Below are 16,060 nucleotides of genomic sequence, written 5' to 3'. Positions count from 1 at the left end.
TTTTCACGTTTTCGTCCCGGGACTGGTCATGATGCTGCAGCTCTGATGCGGACGTCGGGCTGTAATGTCAGTTTACAGCGCCCTCCATCGGCCACATGCTTAACAAAAGAGCCACACGCCCAGCTTCATGACAGCCTCTGGGATGTTTGAGAGATTCCTGCAGTGGTGGAAGAAGTTCTCACATATTTCACTTAGAGGGGCACTTTGTAGTTTTGAAGAGGAAATTCAAACTCAGGATATCAATATTGACAATATCAATGAGATAATAATACAAACTCAGAAATGTGTCTTTTTTTCTATAACTGAATAAACAAGCTGTTCTCAGATGGAAGTAAGGTCCCAGAACACTGTTTGAAGCTAGAAAAGGTGGCAGGGTCCGCCACATATAAACAAGGTAAAACAGTATGAAGTTGTACTGTCCTTTAAGGTCAGTTTGTTTACTCAGTTTATTCAGTCATGAAGACAAAGACAGTTGGTTTATTTTGTTTGTTTAACCATACAGAAATCCTCAATGAAGATATTTCTCTTCTGATTCAACATTATTCCAGAAAACTACACTGTGCACCTCCAGGTAAATGTAGCAGGATACGTATGATTAAGAGTAAAAGTCCTGCATTCAAAATCAAAGTAAAAGAAAAAGATAACGGCTTCAAAATATACTACACAGTATTTACAAAGCTGCTTTACAAAACATTATGAACATCAGTTGCAACTTTACAACAGAAAAATGATTAATAATTGGTTTATAAAGCATTCTATTGTTTGTTAGCTGTGAAGTAATAATTCAAGTTTAATAAACTGTAATTTTTATGTGAATGTATTAATGTACTTTAAGTTATTTTTCAACATTCTTCTTTTACAGCCTGGTTGTGAGATTTATCATTTTGGTCATTACATGATTATAAAATGAGCTGTTCGGGGTTTGGGAGTGTTGGTCTGACAAAAGAAGCCATGATGTGACATCACAATGGATTTTTAGAAAAACTGCAATAGGACTTGTTTGAACAAATAATTGGGCGATTCACTGAGAAAAATCATCAGGAGATCGATCAATAAAGAACGTTATTTTATTCTGGTTGACAGCCTCTAAATGTTCAAATCAAAACTCTTTCATATCTTTTAATAAGTTATCACGCACAGCACAGTTCTTAAGTCACGATGGTCAATACAGTTTGTTCAGTGATACATTTTGTTTGACTATTAGCTATTAAAGTAAGTCCTGTGTGTAACCTGCCACGCTGACAACACAATATTTCAATTTGTTCTGAATTATTTCAGATGTTATCAATAATATAACGTCTCTTTTGTTGCTGCTGTAGAATGAATGCTGATGTGGGCCTTCGTGGATGAACTGGATTTCATAATGTGTCGCGCACGAAACACGGTGGGTGATTTTAATGGCAAAAAATATTTATTTCAAATTTATTAACATTTGCGCAGCAATGGATACAAGCTTATTTACACTTCCGTAGCTGCAAAACACATCGGAGAAGCATAAAGTGGAAACAAAAACACGTGCAGCGCAGGTGTGTGTCTGTCCTGTCACCTAAACACAAACATTTGTTCTATAAAAATGTATTTGAGAGAGATATATACACATGAGAAGAAAGAGAAGGAAAGACAGACGTTGAAAAATGAAATAACTGAACTGTGATGCAGATAAATCTGTAAATATCCCTTTATCTATTAAAGCTGCTGGTAGAAAAGACACTTTATCATCATCATCATCATCAAAAATACTCATTCCCCTTCAAACACACCACGAATCTGTGCTGAAATCTTGTATGAAAAAAGTGCTTGAAAAATAAAAAAGTGCTATTGACTGATAAGAAAACAGTTCGTATAAAATCCTCCACGCATCCCGGCCGCCTACGACACCGTGCAGGTGGAGGACTTGGGCGGCTGCTCCAGGATGGACTCCCGCCGCAGGTCGTTGGGTAAACCTCCGTCGGCTCCCCAGACTGTGAGCTCCCCGTAGATCCCCGTCTCGATCATCTCCTCCTGCCAGGGGATGGAGATGTTCCCCGAGGCAAACTCGTCAAAAAACTCATTGTCTTCATTTTCCACCTGCACGCCCTTAACTGTGGAGAAGGCCCCGACGTCGTCAATGTTCTTGGCATAAACTGTCTTGGAGTCTGGCACGAAAGGCGGTAGAAGAATCCCTGAGGAGAGACGACACGGGAAAGATGTAGACGTCAAGCGGCGTGTTCTCATTTTACAAGTTGTTTGTTTGTTTGTATCACGACGAGACACACGAGGGTGGTCAAGAGTCCCAGTGTGAGCCGCCAGGATGCTCCAGACAGCCTCTAACTCTCGATGTTGCATGTTTTGCCTGATTAGAAAACAACTATGACAGAGTTTGAGAAATATTTGGCTCATTAGCTCAACACTAGCTGAGTCACTGGCAGAGTGCTGCTACTGAGCCAGCAGGTTTCAGCACAGGGCCTTCATCAAGATGGTTTACAGAATAAATGTGTTACAACACAACACGATGGCTGAATTGCTATCAATTATCGACTGAGAATTAGACACATAAACGGACCACCTGCAAAAACAGAAAAAATAAACACAAAGAACCAAGAACACGTTAAAGAAATAAAAATAGTTTAACAAATCCTACGTATTTCTTTTTTTTGACAATCAAAAACACATTTTTTTATCATGGTTTAGATTTTAAGTTTTGTGATTTCTTGTTTTATGTTGAAAGTTGATGTGTGGTGTTTCACTTTACACTTCCTCTCTCTCGTCTATTTTCTCGTCCTTTTTCTGTTTCCACCTGTGTCTTATTAGTTAATCACTTCCTTTGTATTTAAGTCTGTGTCTTCAACTTGATCTTTGTTGCATCGTCTGCTCTGTTGCTGTCTCTTCTGTTCTTTGGCTCTGACTCCCTGTTACATTTTACCTTTGTGACCTGTGCCCTTGTGTTATGTGGGTTTGTACTTCTGAGTTTAGCTTCTTGCTTTTGAATAACTCTTGTTTTGTTGCCTTTCTTTTGTTGGATTTTCTTTTACTTTGGACGATCAGCTCTCACTGAAGCTTGCTTTTAGTTTCTTAACCTGTCTGCCTCGCGTTCTACATTTGGGTTCCATTTTTGCCAGACATGACATCATTCCCGTTTATCACGCCTGTGTAAATGTGATCAGTCTGACTGACAATGAGTTCTGGCAACATCACAACTGAATGTTGCTAATCCTGATTGGTGCGCAGAATTATGTGACATCACCTTTTTCCAGCTTCGAACCAGTTAGTAAAATAAAAACAAAACAAAAACATACAGGAAGATCTTGTGAAAAAGCCCAAACTGTTCAAACTTTGTCAGAAAAGGAAGAAGCTGATTTAGAACACATGTTTTCAGAGCATGTGAGATATAGTATAGTAAATATAAAAAATTGCTTATGAAGTGCACGCGACTTTCTTCTATTAAACTACGAAATCTCTTTAAGACCAACAAATCCTCATTTATCCCCCGTGGATGAATGCTGGTTCAATAAAATAAAGGTTATTCCAGTCCATTGGAAGACTTTCAAAAACAAACTTAGTGAGTAGAATTCAATAATTGTTAAAAAAAAAAAACCTGTTAGAACAGCTGAAAAAGACACACATATATGTGTATTAGTGCAATAATGACACAAACACGTGAACCAGTGGCCGGTCACAATGAGCAAACTGTCACTCCATGTTTGTTTCTGTCCGACACACACCTGCGTTCAGTTTCCTCCAGTTGATCTCGCTGAAGAAGGGGTGTTCCCTGAGCTCGTCACACGATCCGTTCCTGAAGCCGAGTCTTTTGTCGACCTCTTTGACGAGCAGACCCTCGCAGATGGACCGGGCCTTCTCACTGAACTTCTCTGGATACGATACGGGGTCATTCAGGATCCGCTTCTTCACCACCTTGTTCTCCACCTGGAAACGACACAGAACAGTAGAGATGAATTTGAACTTCTCATTTAAAAACCTGCACATTGGTTTAAACCAGTTTAAAGTCTGTAGATAACTAATTCAGACATTTACCTGCACAGCTAATACTTATTATTTATCCATAGCGTATGTGAGTAATTATCTACATCTAAGTGCTTGGGTCAAAGGTATAGAATCTGGTACAAATTTTAAGTATTTTGAGGTAGAAAATTCATGTTTTTTTATTTTATGCTACTTTTTACTTCTTCTTCACTATATAGTATTTTATATTTCCTGAATTAACTTGGCACATACAGTAAAGTTACTTTGCAAATTAGGATTTTACAAATACAATATATGATAAGTTTGTAAAATATAACTATCTAGCTGTATACAAAGCAGAACACTTTTACTTGCTTTTGATAAGATTTACTGATGGTACTTTTGCACTTTACAGGAGCAAAATCTTGAACGTGGGACTTCTACCTGACAGCATTTTTAAAGCGTAGCATAACTACTCTTACTTGAGCAAAAACATTATATGAGCTCTTGTTTGCCACTGGTTAACTGAGAGGTCAGGGTTTCTTATTTAACAGCAGCGTCAGTATCAGGCCACAAGAGGGCAAAGTTGAGCCATCAATATCTTAAAAAAGCTGTCACTGTCATCACAGGGTGAGTTAAAGAAGGTTTAAACATCACATCCGCGCACAAACAAGTGGAAACATCTCCAAGTACATGATTGAAGAGCAGGCAAAAGGTCACATGCAGTATGTTTACCTTCTCTCCTCGGCTCCTGAAGGGTCCTTTGGCCGCCATGAATTCATACAGAGTGACCCCCAGAGTGAAATAATCCACAGAGTAGTCGTACTCCTCTCCTTTCAGCAGCTCCGGAGCCATGAAACCTGAAGGTCATGACTTTTCAGTTAGAGAGAGGGCAAATGATCTCTTTCTATTTCAAACTGCTAAAAGATCTAACAAATAACCTGAGCTGAGTAAATCTGTACAAATGTTTTAATCTTAAAACCAAAAATCCAGAGGAGAAACAGTCAAGTTATCAGATTTCCCTCCTCCAGCAGTGGAGGAGCAGCTCCCAGTACAGCTGCTGCCCCTGAAACACACATTTACTGAAGCACTGCAGCCGTTACCTGACTAATTCTGCGCAACTTTATACTGAGACTGACAGACTTTTTTTTACTCTGCAGACAGAGTTTGTACATGTTAAACAAATTATAAACAAAACTAAATATTTAAGGATTTAAGGAACAGGAGTCGCTCAAGTGCGACCTCTCGCAACAAGCCACCAACCAAACTTACAATATTTCTAGACATAAATTCTGTCTCTCTCCATCATGATCCAACTGTTGTGTCACACATTTTTAACATTGCCAGGTGTGTCAGATTGGTGGAGGATCCCTAAATCTCTGATTTCAAAATATGTTGATTCTTTGTCAGATTTAAAAACATTTAGCGCTTCAGCATTAAAAGACTCAAAACATGTGTAATACGTGTTTATCATCAAACACCCCAAATATTACAGATGACCTCCTTGTCCTCGTTGGCAGCTGTGGCCCTGCTGGCTACATCAGTAAAATGCCATTAAAATGTTTTTATATGAGTAATTGAACACTGTCAGAGGAGACATTCTGCATAATGAGTGACGAAATGTGAGTATAATTTTTTTTAGGTACTTGTACTTAACTTGATTATTTCAATTTTCCTCAACTTCACTACATTCCGCAATCAAATATTATACTTTTATACTCTACTGCACTTTTTTGTAACCTGTCTGGTCACTTTGCATGTTCAGATTATTAATACAAAACATAATCAACAAAGAATGTGAGATGTGTTTATCAAGTAAAACTTGATTGATCCCTTGGGGGAAATCCACAAACATAGCAGATTAAGTACATCAAATATTGAAGCCCCCATCTTTCAAACCTTCAACATCAAATTAATGCACATTACATAATTATTGTTATTAATAACATATATCATGAAATGGGCCACTGTGTATAATGACTTATCTACTTTTGGTAGTTAATTAAGTATTTTAGTACTTAATACAGATAATGTTAATTAATAAAGATCTGAATGAATGACTTTGTACACTGTTTCTGTGATATCTGAGTACTTCTTCTCCCAATGGTTTCAGTCCTGTCATTCTGGTAAGACTGGTTGGAGAGGTAAAGGCAGCTGTACAGTCTGTAAACAGTGTAGTTAGTGGTATTACATGAGGTAAAGTAAATAAATATGAAAAACAGTCAGATAGATAAATATTGTAGAGCTGTGGGTTTTGTACGTCAGTGTTAGTGGCTGTTGCCTCGACTGTACCTGGAGTCCCAGCGTAGCCCTTGATTTTGAACTGATCATCAGCCAGTTCCACAGCCAGACCAAGGTCAGAGATACGGACGTTACCTGTGAGAGCAAACACAGAGTAAAGTCAAGAGCCGTGCACGTCACAGATATGAGTGTTGACCTGCACACTGCGTCTGTCACTCGTTAACCTGCAGCAGCATGATAACTGAAAGACGTCCTTGTGTTAGAAGTAAGACACAGTGTGCACTGTCGCTGTCGGCTGTTCAGTGTTTGTACAGACCAGCATGTGTGTGTGTGTGTGTGTGTTTGTGGCTGTGTGAGTGTGAATGGGACATACTTTTAAAGTCAAGGTGAGGGGCTATAATTTCAATAAAGTTAAAGCACAAACTTGCATATTTTAGTGTTTACTATTAGATGAGAATTTGAATTTTGTCGTTTAAAGGGATAGTTTGACATTTGAGGAATACGCTCTTATGAGTTTCATACCGACTGTTAGATGAGAAGAATGACGATACTTGTTTCTGTATGGTACCTTAAACATGAAGCTGGAGCAGGGAGTTGGTAAGCTAACATACGTTAGCTTATAGACTGGTGGAACTCAGCTCTGTACTCAATGAAGCCACTCAGTAAACCCATAATCTTTATTTTTTTCGTACAGGATTATGATCTTAATCAGTGAGGTTTTGAGTTGCTATAAGGACGTTAGCTGTTTCTCCCGCCTCAAGTGTATACGCTAACGGTAAGTTTAGCTAGCCTTCCCCTGGCTCAGACATGTTTAACAGACAGACATGAGAACTACATCAATCTAACCACGACCCTCTTAGCAAGAAAGTGAAAAAGCAAATTTCCTATTTGTCCTGAAATGTCAGAATGTTGTTGAATAAAAACGCCCAACATGTCATTTCTTCCTCTAGGGCTTTCTAAATCAAAACAAAACAAAGGAGGTTGGCTGCCTGGGGTTATGGGAATTGCTGTCTTCATTGTTAAACACCGATCACTGCTAATGAAAGCTGAACATTTATTCACGTTATGTTTAGTTACGTTCACTGTGACCTCTGACGGAGGTTATCATCTGTTTGGTAGTCACGAGTTACAAACAGGACGACAACTGTGAGAAAACTGAAGCCTCAAAAAATAACTCCAGGCTTGACTACAAACACGAGATGACTGCATCTTTCTCTGTCTGACCTTGATTATCCAGCAGCACGTTTTCCGGTTTGAGGTCTCTGTAGATGATCCTCTTCTGGTGGAGGTGCTCCATGCCCTGGATGATCTGAGCAGCGTAGTAACAGGCCCGCGGCTCGTCGAACCCCGGGTTGTTCTCATCCACGTTATAAATGTGATACCTGGTGATGGTTCAAGACATTCAGGCAAAACAATTAAGACAAAGAGGATGGGAACAGAGGATGTGGGATCAAAGGGAGAGGCTGAAATATGGAGATGTTGTGGTCAGCATGTCGGTCACTGGCAATGAATGAGATCTAACCTCAGGTCGCCTCCGTTCATGATGGTCATGACCAGACACAGCTCTGTTTTCGACTGGAATGCGTACGCCAAAGACACGATGAACCTGCTGTGGACTCGAGCCAGGATCCTCTTCTCCACCATCGCCCCCTACAGGACAGGAAGGGGCCGCAGGTGAGGACAACATAGCATAGCAACATAGAAAGCTTGGATAACATTGGAGATGCTGTGTATTGTATTTTGAGGTTTTGTAGATTTGTAACATCACACTTATGACAAAAATGTATTATTAAGACCTGGAAACAGCAGCAGCACTCAGCACTGCTACCAGTTTTGCCATGTTGCTGCTTGTGGTATTGCAGTGAGAAATGTCCTATAGAGCACAATACTAAAAGAGAGATCTATATAACTGTCGACAACACACCTCGACCTGCAAACAAGGTCGATTTGGACTCACTTGGAATTTTTGATCAATGGAGGTTTTACAATCATAGAACTTTCCCCAAGCCAAGAAAAGTGAACTGCTGGGAACTCATCGTCAGGGCCAGCAGGAGAAACACTATACGTCGGCCACGTGACCAGAAAATATATACAAAAGCTGGAAACTTTTTCAGCATATGTGTAATTCTCATTGGACTGAAAAGGCCTCATGTTCTGGGTCTGGTACGTAGTTTTATGGCTCAGGGCCATTAATTCTCTGGTTGTGCTTCACCTGGGCTGCCATTATTAAAATAGCCTGGGAGGCATCTTGCACAACGATGGCAGCTCAGCTTCAAAATGCTCCAGCTTCCCAAAGGGAGGTTGGATTTCCATTTAATTAATTAAAATTTTTCTGGCAAATGAGAGGTCATTTTCAGGCTTTTGCATTAAAACAGGTGTAGCGTACGATGTATAATGTGGTTTCAGCTCTCTGAAGGCATCATGATGGTTGGAAGTCTGACACTTATTAATTGGTTGTACAACAACTTAGTTTTCATGAGTTTTGTTCAGGGAAGACAGTTTTTTGTTTACAGCATTTAAATGTAATCCTTTCCTTTCAATCAGTTTATCTTTTTTTAATTTGTTTTGGCCTTTTTCATGGTTGTTTGGACAGGACAGCTGAGGGGTCGCAGGGACTAGATGAGAGAAAGGCGGATGGCATGCAGCAAAGGGCCACAGGTTGGACTTGAACCTTGTTGCCACTGAACTGAAGACACATATATTTCATTCTCACGCTCTACCAACGCCCCATCAATTACACTTTTAAAAAAGATAAGGGAAAATCTAAAGAAAAATGTGTTGTGTGTCAAATCTATATAACACTGCATCTAAACAAAGTTTGTTCCTCCCACAGCCAACAGTTAAACCTATACAGAGCTAATAAACACTACTATTACTGTATCATACTGTATCAAGTCTGATTATCAGAATCACACAGAGAGCATATTTTAACCTATGTTCAATGTGTCAGCGTACAATAAATAAATGAAAACTGTGTATTTTTAGTAATATTTTGAAAGGAGTAGAAAGTGAAGTTATGCTCATGTTATTGTTTTTGTTTTGGGTGCCGAGGAGAAGATTAAGAAATCCACTCCAGAGCCGCTCCATTTATAAACAGGGCGGGATTGGTGCTTTGTAAGGAGATCAAAATGTTCTAATGCTGAGGGCACTAATCATATAAGCCCAAGGTGCCCAATGGCGTCTGCAAGACTCCATCTAGTTACTGACTGTTGTTTATGGGAGAGGATTACGTAGATACAAACTAGTCCACGACTCGTGTTTCCAGACTTCAACCACTGCTCTACTGTTGCAGAATTCTCCCTCTCAGATAAGAAAGGACAATATGATCGGACCCCCTTACCTCGTAGCCTTTTCTCTTCTTCAGCCTCTTCTTGTTGAGCTTCTTGCACGCGTACAGTTTCCCTGTGGCCTTCATCTGACAGGCCGACACTTCCCCGAAACCCCCTTTCCCCAACACGCGAAAATCCAGAAACCAGTCCTCTCCCATGGGCTGCATCTCCAACCACTTCCACTGCAGAAACCTTTTCAGATACATACTCTCCAGGAAGAAAGTGTAGGGCACTTCCTTGAGAAAGTCCATCACACTGTCCATGGTCTCGTTGAAAAGATCGTCCCCGGGCTCCTGGTGTTTCTCTTTGACCTTGGTGATGCCGTTTTCCGGGAGGAAGGGGCAGAAGTACTTGGCGCCAGGCTCCATGTACCGGGACAAGATCTTGCTCGCTTTCTTGACTCGATCTTCATCCTCAGCCATGTTGTACTCCTCGATATCCTTCCACAGGCGGCAGGGGCCTTTGTACTCATTGTTGGAGTCGAGGAACTCCTGGAAGAGACGTTTGCCGATGGGCTGCTCCACGCAGACCGTCTGGAAGCCCAGGTCTAAGGTCTCCCGCAGGCCTTCGCACACTGTGATGTGAGGCAGCTTGAGGCGACAGTGGTACTTCTTGTCTCGGTTGGACGCAGGGTTGGCAGTGCCGTCGAGGCTCCCGCGGGCAGAGATGTAGGCAGAGTTGGCCACCACTGTTGTCAGGCCACCAATATCCATGGTGACAGTCAAAGAGTGAGGAGGGAGGGAGGGAGAAATGTGTGAGATTTAGTACAAGTTACAAAAAGAAGGGGAACCTCAAGAACAGACAGCAGGGACGAACAGATAGCAGCAAGAAGCAGACGATTTATATCTAGCTCCCAGATAAGAACGAGACGTGGTGTGAACGTCTTCTTCCTCCAGCTCTTCAGCAGCAAAGGTGACCGTACACCTGTCCGTCTGCTCGCTGCAGACAGCCACACACTCCCTTCTCTTCCCCTCACACACATGCAGATCGACCTGACTCATCACCTTCCTCCAAAGGGATTTATCCACTCTGTGAGGCTTTATCCTGCGCTAACCCCTGTGCACGCTGTAGAAGAGGAGAGAGGGGCACGAGCAACAAAAGACTCAGGAAACATGAAAAAGGGGAGAAAGACAGAAAATGGAGATTAGACGTAGAGAGGGGAAGGAGGGATGCACGTGGTTGGATATGTGGTGGGCTGGTAATGACAGGAATGCAGAGAGGAGAGAGAGTGCAGCACAACAGCCTCTGTCACTCAGAGAATCGAGAGTAATACACAAGCGTTCACGGTTCATCACGATGCGTTGCGTCTTGTTTCGCTTAGTTTAAAAGTGATCTCTCTCTACCAGAAAGAGAAACGTATTCTTGCTTCTGTTTTCCTCTGATCACTCTCTTTAAAATGGTGAGGTCGCTTTCACTTTTTAGCTATGCTGGCAGCATAAGTACGCGTTTTTTATCCCACAACATGCACAAACACCAACCGGTACACCTGCATTCATGGTCTGCCACATATCAGGTACCCACAGAAGTCGGCGGTTCAGTGCAGGCCAACCTTCGTTTCCCAAGCCAGGGGCCCACAGAGCTACTGTCAGTTTCTAGATTTCACCCTTGGCTATGAATTATTTTTTTTTCACAGGTTCAAGGTGTTTTGTTCAAGCATCAAACTGGCTCTTTGGCAGGTAGTCACAGTAAATCATGTCCAGTCTTTCAGCTTGATTGTTGTCATTAGCAACCAACCGGCCCGATTGTTCAAGGTGATCCTGAGGTTTCGTCAAGGAGCGAAAGGACGTCATCTCCTACCCGTTTCTTACGTTGGCCCACCTCAGCTTCCCCACCTTCCGGCTTGCCCGCCTTATCTTGGCCTTATAAATAGTGAATATGAGATAACGCATACATCACACTCTGGAGCGACGTCCAGGGAGTGACTTTTAGCTTTTATTGTGACAGAGAATGCAACAGGGGACGAGACATTAGCACAAACCAGAAAGTGCCTCTAAATCTTCGGGGAGGGACAGGAGAGAGGATAAAACACATATTACAGTTTGTACTTTGAGAGAGGGAGAAGAAGAGAAGTTATAGAAAGAGAAGGTCTGCTGTGGATCCTGGTCAGCACAGAGCGTCATCATGGCCGCCTTGAAGGAGAAGAGGACCTGCGGGCAGCGATGTGAAGACTTTGGCCGTTTTGTCTGGAACTCAGACCAAGGGACTTTAATGGGGAGGACACCAGAGAAGTGGGGTAGGAATAACATACATTTAAAAAAATAAAAATAAAAGATTTACCTGAAAATGAATTGTCATTTATTGGTAACACTGTAGTTAAAGCACTGTTATGGACATTTGTTTAATGATCACTTTAAAGACAAGAAGAGCCTTTTAGATCAATTCATGTCCACAAAATCAAATACCGTGAACTTTGCCTGTCTGGTTTACATTATTTTGTCCATCCTGACCAACTGACAATGACCTTTAAATTATCCAATCTTTACGTAATATCCAAACAAAAGACTTCTCAAAGAGGCACAATGGAGGAGTCATGGATCACAACCGGCTAAATTATTCAAATCAGTGGCTAGTGCTCAGTGTTTTGAACTGTTTTACACACTGGTAGTTTAATCTGTAACAGTGCTTTATGTTTTATAAGATCTTCATATATCTGAATTAGAATCTGGGTTATTGTTGTGTAGGTTTACACATACAGTACCAAGAATTTGCGTTTTGGTGCGTCACAATAACCGGAGTGAGGGTACTCACATTAATAAAAAAGTGCATCCCCCCCCAAAAAGAAAATGTATTATAAAAAACTTGAGTCACACTCAGTAGAGTGCATACCTCCGCAACAGCCCAACAGCCCCCTTTACTCACATTAAAATTGTTCTCACTAATAGATACCAGCAGCATAAATAGTTCTCTGCATTATTCCCCCAGAAGATGAACAAAATGTGACCAATCCGTTCAGTATCTTTTGTGTAATGTAACAAACCGACACGGGGTAAAATAGAACCTCTGTGGTAGAGGTTAATATGCACAAAACTAAAAGATGATAAGGATTAACTTTGCAAAATAGTGACAAAAGAATGTACAGAGAAAAAAAAAAAGTGCAATGTGCAAAGATAATAATTTGAAAGTTGTGTGTTTATGTAACACATTGAGTCAGATGTGACGACTTGTGAGAAATATAAAACCTGCATATTTGTGCGTGCTTCCCTGCCCTGTCGTTATCACACAGTGAGGTGTGTGTCTGCAGCATGTGCACAGAGTGAGATAAGCCCGCTGTTGTGAAAAGCTTTGGGTTTGATTTTACAATCAGATTAAGCTCATATCAACAGAGGACACCTCGACCTCTGCCAGTGTCGACGCACGCTCTCCAAACTCTCCTCTGTATCATTGAAAACTATCAACAACAGATGGGTACAACATCAGATGGGGCACAGAGAGGTGATGCTGCCACAAGCATCACACCTCTGTCTGTGTGCATAAATAAACACCTGTGCCGATCTCTCTCCTTCACAGTGTACATCAGCCTGTATTATGTGGCCTTCTACGTGGTGATGACGGCCCTCTTCTGTCTGGCCATCTGGACCCTCATGTACACTTTGGATCCATACGCCCCCGACTATCAAGACCGGTTACAATCGCCGGGTAACACATCAGCAACTACACCAAGGACAGCGACGATTTGAATTAAACCTCAGCAGCTCGTAACCCGCTCTCTGTTTGTTGTCCGCTCAGGGGTGATGGTGTGGCCGGACACTTATGGAGAGGAAGATGTTGAAATCACCTACAACTCATCAGACAAGGCCAGCTGGATGCAGATGTCCAACATCCTCCATGAGTTCCTGGAGCGTGAGTGTTTACATCACCATCTTATATAATATTTAACAACCTTCGAAACATCTAAATCTTGTGCTCCGTCTCTCTCCCTCAGCCTACAGTGACTCCAAGCAGCTTGAATGTAACCAATACAACTGCACCAAGGGGAAGTACTTTATCCAGAACACCTTCTCCGCCCCTAACCACACCAAGTGGGCCTGTCCCTTCACGCAAAGCATGCTGGGAGCTTGCTCTGGACTCGAGGACCCGACCTTTGGCTACAACTGCTCCATGCCTTGTGTCATCATTAAGATGAACAGAGTACGTTCAACTCACAATATCTTAAATAGTGCAGTCCATAAAAACAATAAATCGCATTACTGTAAATGATCGATATGCTGTTTTGTCTCTGCAGATCATCAGCTTCTTGCCTTCTAATCAAACTGACCTTCCCCCGTACGTCAACTGCACTGTATTGGTGAGCATTAGCCGATTTTACCAGCATGTACTAAAGGTCTAGTGTGCCAGATTAAAGGGGAGAAATGGAAACAGTATATTCAGAATGATGTTTGTCATCAGTGTACGATCACCTGAAACCAAGAACCACTGTGTTTTTTTTACTCTGGATCCTACATTTCCCATAATGCAACTCTCCTTGCCTGTTAAACATTCATGTCTTTCAAACTCAACAACACCAGCATGTAAAACAGACAAAAGATTATTTTTTCATGTTTAACAATGCTCCCCCGGCTAACATGAGACATTACAACTGTTTTCTCTGGATGAGTAGTAATTGGGACGAGAAATCTGTTCTTTGGAGTAAAATTGGTGGAATGTGCCTTTAGATATGATAAAAAAAAATCTGTGTCTGTGTATGTGTGTGTTTAGAGCGGACAAGCCAATGTGGACAAAATCGAGTATTTCCCTAACAGAGGGGTGATGGATCTGTCTTACTTCCCTTACTACGGAAGACTGGCACAGGTGAGCAAGAAAATCACACAAGCACTGAAAAATAACATGAAACATAAAAACACATAAAAAGTGCTCTGTGAAGGTGCGGTTGCACTACAAATAGGTACATTTTCAACTGTTGTCATGGGGTGCATATCCCTAAATAAACTTGTTTTGAATTTCAATATACATTAATTTGCTCTCCTCCTTAGAATGAAGTAATAAAGATCAATACCTATGTGGTGTCTGTATTTGGTAAATCTGTATAAGCAACCAACAGGAGATTTGTTCAGTTAAGCACAAAGACTGGAATAAAGGGGAAAATAACTTGCCTGCCTGTCTGAAGGAAACAGAATCTGCCCAGCCAAACTGAATGTTGGCAATGTACATTTTCTGCAAACGACGGATATGTTGAAACATTACATTTGTTTATGTTGCAACTTTTCTTTAGGTTATTTTTTCTATGTTTATGTTGCGACAATGCTGTGCTTATGCTCTGGTTATGTTTAGGCACAAAAACAATTTGGTTACAGTTGGAAGAAGTTCCTGTTTTGCCTTAGAATACCTGTTTTTGTGGCCACAAACACGGCTGGAATTGTCCCGAAGTCTCATTAAAGAAACCAGGTCTTGTCACAAGAGACATGTCTGGAAATGTCCAGAGATCTCCTCAGAACTATTCAGTGGTGTCAAGCTTATTGTAAACTTGATGTAAATACAGAACGTTTTTGCATTGAGTATACCAAATATAAAAGGTGCTACTAGAAGGATTTTGTTTCCTCCGAGCAGTCAGGCTAGCCGTTTCCCCGTTTACATCCTTTTTGCTAAGCTAAGCTAATCACCTGCTAGCTGTAGCAACACATTTATAACTCTGCTCATCTAACTCTCAGCATAAAAGCATATGTGTTTACTTCCCAAAAGGCAAACTATTTCTTTTAGCTTATTAACAAAAATCAAGTAACCAACAGTCTACATTGACTTCTTTCTTTTTTTTTTCCAGCCAACCTACGTCAACCCGCTGGTGGCTGTTCGGTTCAGCCTGGTCGGAGAAATGTCCGCCAAGATCCAGTGCAGAGTGGTCTCTGACAAGATCAGCTACCAAAACATCCACGACCCCTACGAGGGGAAAGTCCTCTTCTACCTCAAAGCAGAAAAATGAGAAACAGAACAGGAAGGAGGTCCTCAGATATCCCAACTCACCTGTCAGGATCACCTGTAGATCAATAATGATGATTATCTAACAGCCTTTAGACAACTTGTATTCAAGTTAACCCAACAGTATAGGCCCCGTTGTGAATCTCTGTGCTGTGTGTTGCTTTTATTAAGATGATGTTGTCATGCTTAGCTGAGTGATTTGTGGAGTTCTTTGTCCTCTACATTTCAGGTTTCACCATAACAAAGAAATAATCTAATCTATACATGTATTTATTGTTATGAAGCCTGATGCATGCTAACAAACTTTATATTTGCCTGTCTCCTCCTCTCCTCCCTTCATACAAGTATCGTTTTGTGAATGTCGGAGGGAACACACAAGACTTTTGATGTGGATTTGGGATTAAAGACACTGTAGAACATGTTATTATAATGTGACGACAAAATATTTCTAAATAAAATCTCATTCCAAATTTTTTTTTTGGTCTCAAGAGTAGTTGCTGAGCTCAAGATTTATATAATTAAGATTAACAGAACCAAAAGTATTCCATCATAAAGCTGTTTTAAAAGCACTTCTAAAAATCTATTCATGTACAGTCTGTTGTATTTGTAATAGGCAGTCTGTGCTAATAGGATGATAATGA

General features: G+C 41.1%; 2 protein-coding genes across 2 annotated transcripts; one reads left to right on the top strand and one right to left on the bottom strand.

The window, feature by feature from the left end:
* Window positions 1-1,392: 1,392 nt before the first annotated feature.
* On the bottom strand, window positions 1,393-10,731 carry grk1a (G protein-coupled receptor kinase 1 a). The gene is made up of 7 exons (XM_030413664.1): window positions 9,521-10,731; window positions 7,703-7,830; window positions 7,405-7,562; window positions 6,232-6,315; window positions 4,675-4,799; window positions 3,702-3,903; window positions 1,393-2,162 (listed from the first exon to the last, which is right to left on the bottom strand). The coding sequence occupies exons 1-7, from the start codon at window positions 10,220-10,222 to the stop codon at window positions 1,870-1,872; spliced, it is 1,692 nt and encodes a 563-aa protein (XP_030269524.1). The 5' UTR covers window positions 10,223-10,731; the 3' UTR covers window positions 1,393-1,869.
* A 553-nt stretch (window positions 10,732-11,284) lies between these two features.
* On the top strand, window positions 11,285-15,893 carry LOC115580252 (potassium-transporting ATPase subunit beta). The gene is made up of 7 exons (XM_030414402.1): window positions 11,285-11,742; window positions 13,017-13,145; window positions 13,236-13,349; window positions 13,432-13,637; window positions 13,732-13,794; window positions 14,205-14,297; window positions 15,265-15,893. The coding sequence occupies exons 1-7, from the start codon at window positions 11,631-11,633 to the stop codon at window positions 15,421-15,423; spliced, it is 876 nt and encodes a 291-aa protein (XP_030270262.1). The 5' UTR covers window positions 11,285-11,630; the 3' UTR covers window positions 15,424-15,893.
* Window positions 15,894-16,060: the final 167 nt, after the last annotated feature.

This window comes from Sparus aurata, chromosome 4 (assembly GCF_900880675.1).
Source record: "Sparus aurata chromosome 4, fSpaAur1.1, whole genome shotgun sequence".
Lineage (NCBI taxonomy): Eukaryota > Metazoa > Chordata > Actinopteri > Spariformes > Sparidae > Sparus > Sparus aurata.
Note: the sequence above shows the minus strand (reverse complement) of the source record. Positions and strands in the feature narration are given on the sequence as shown.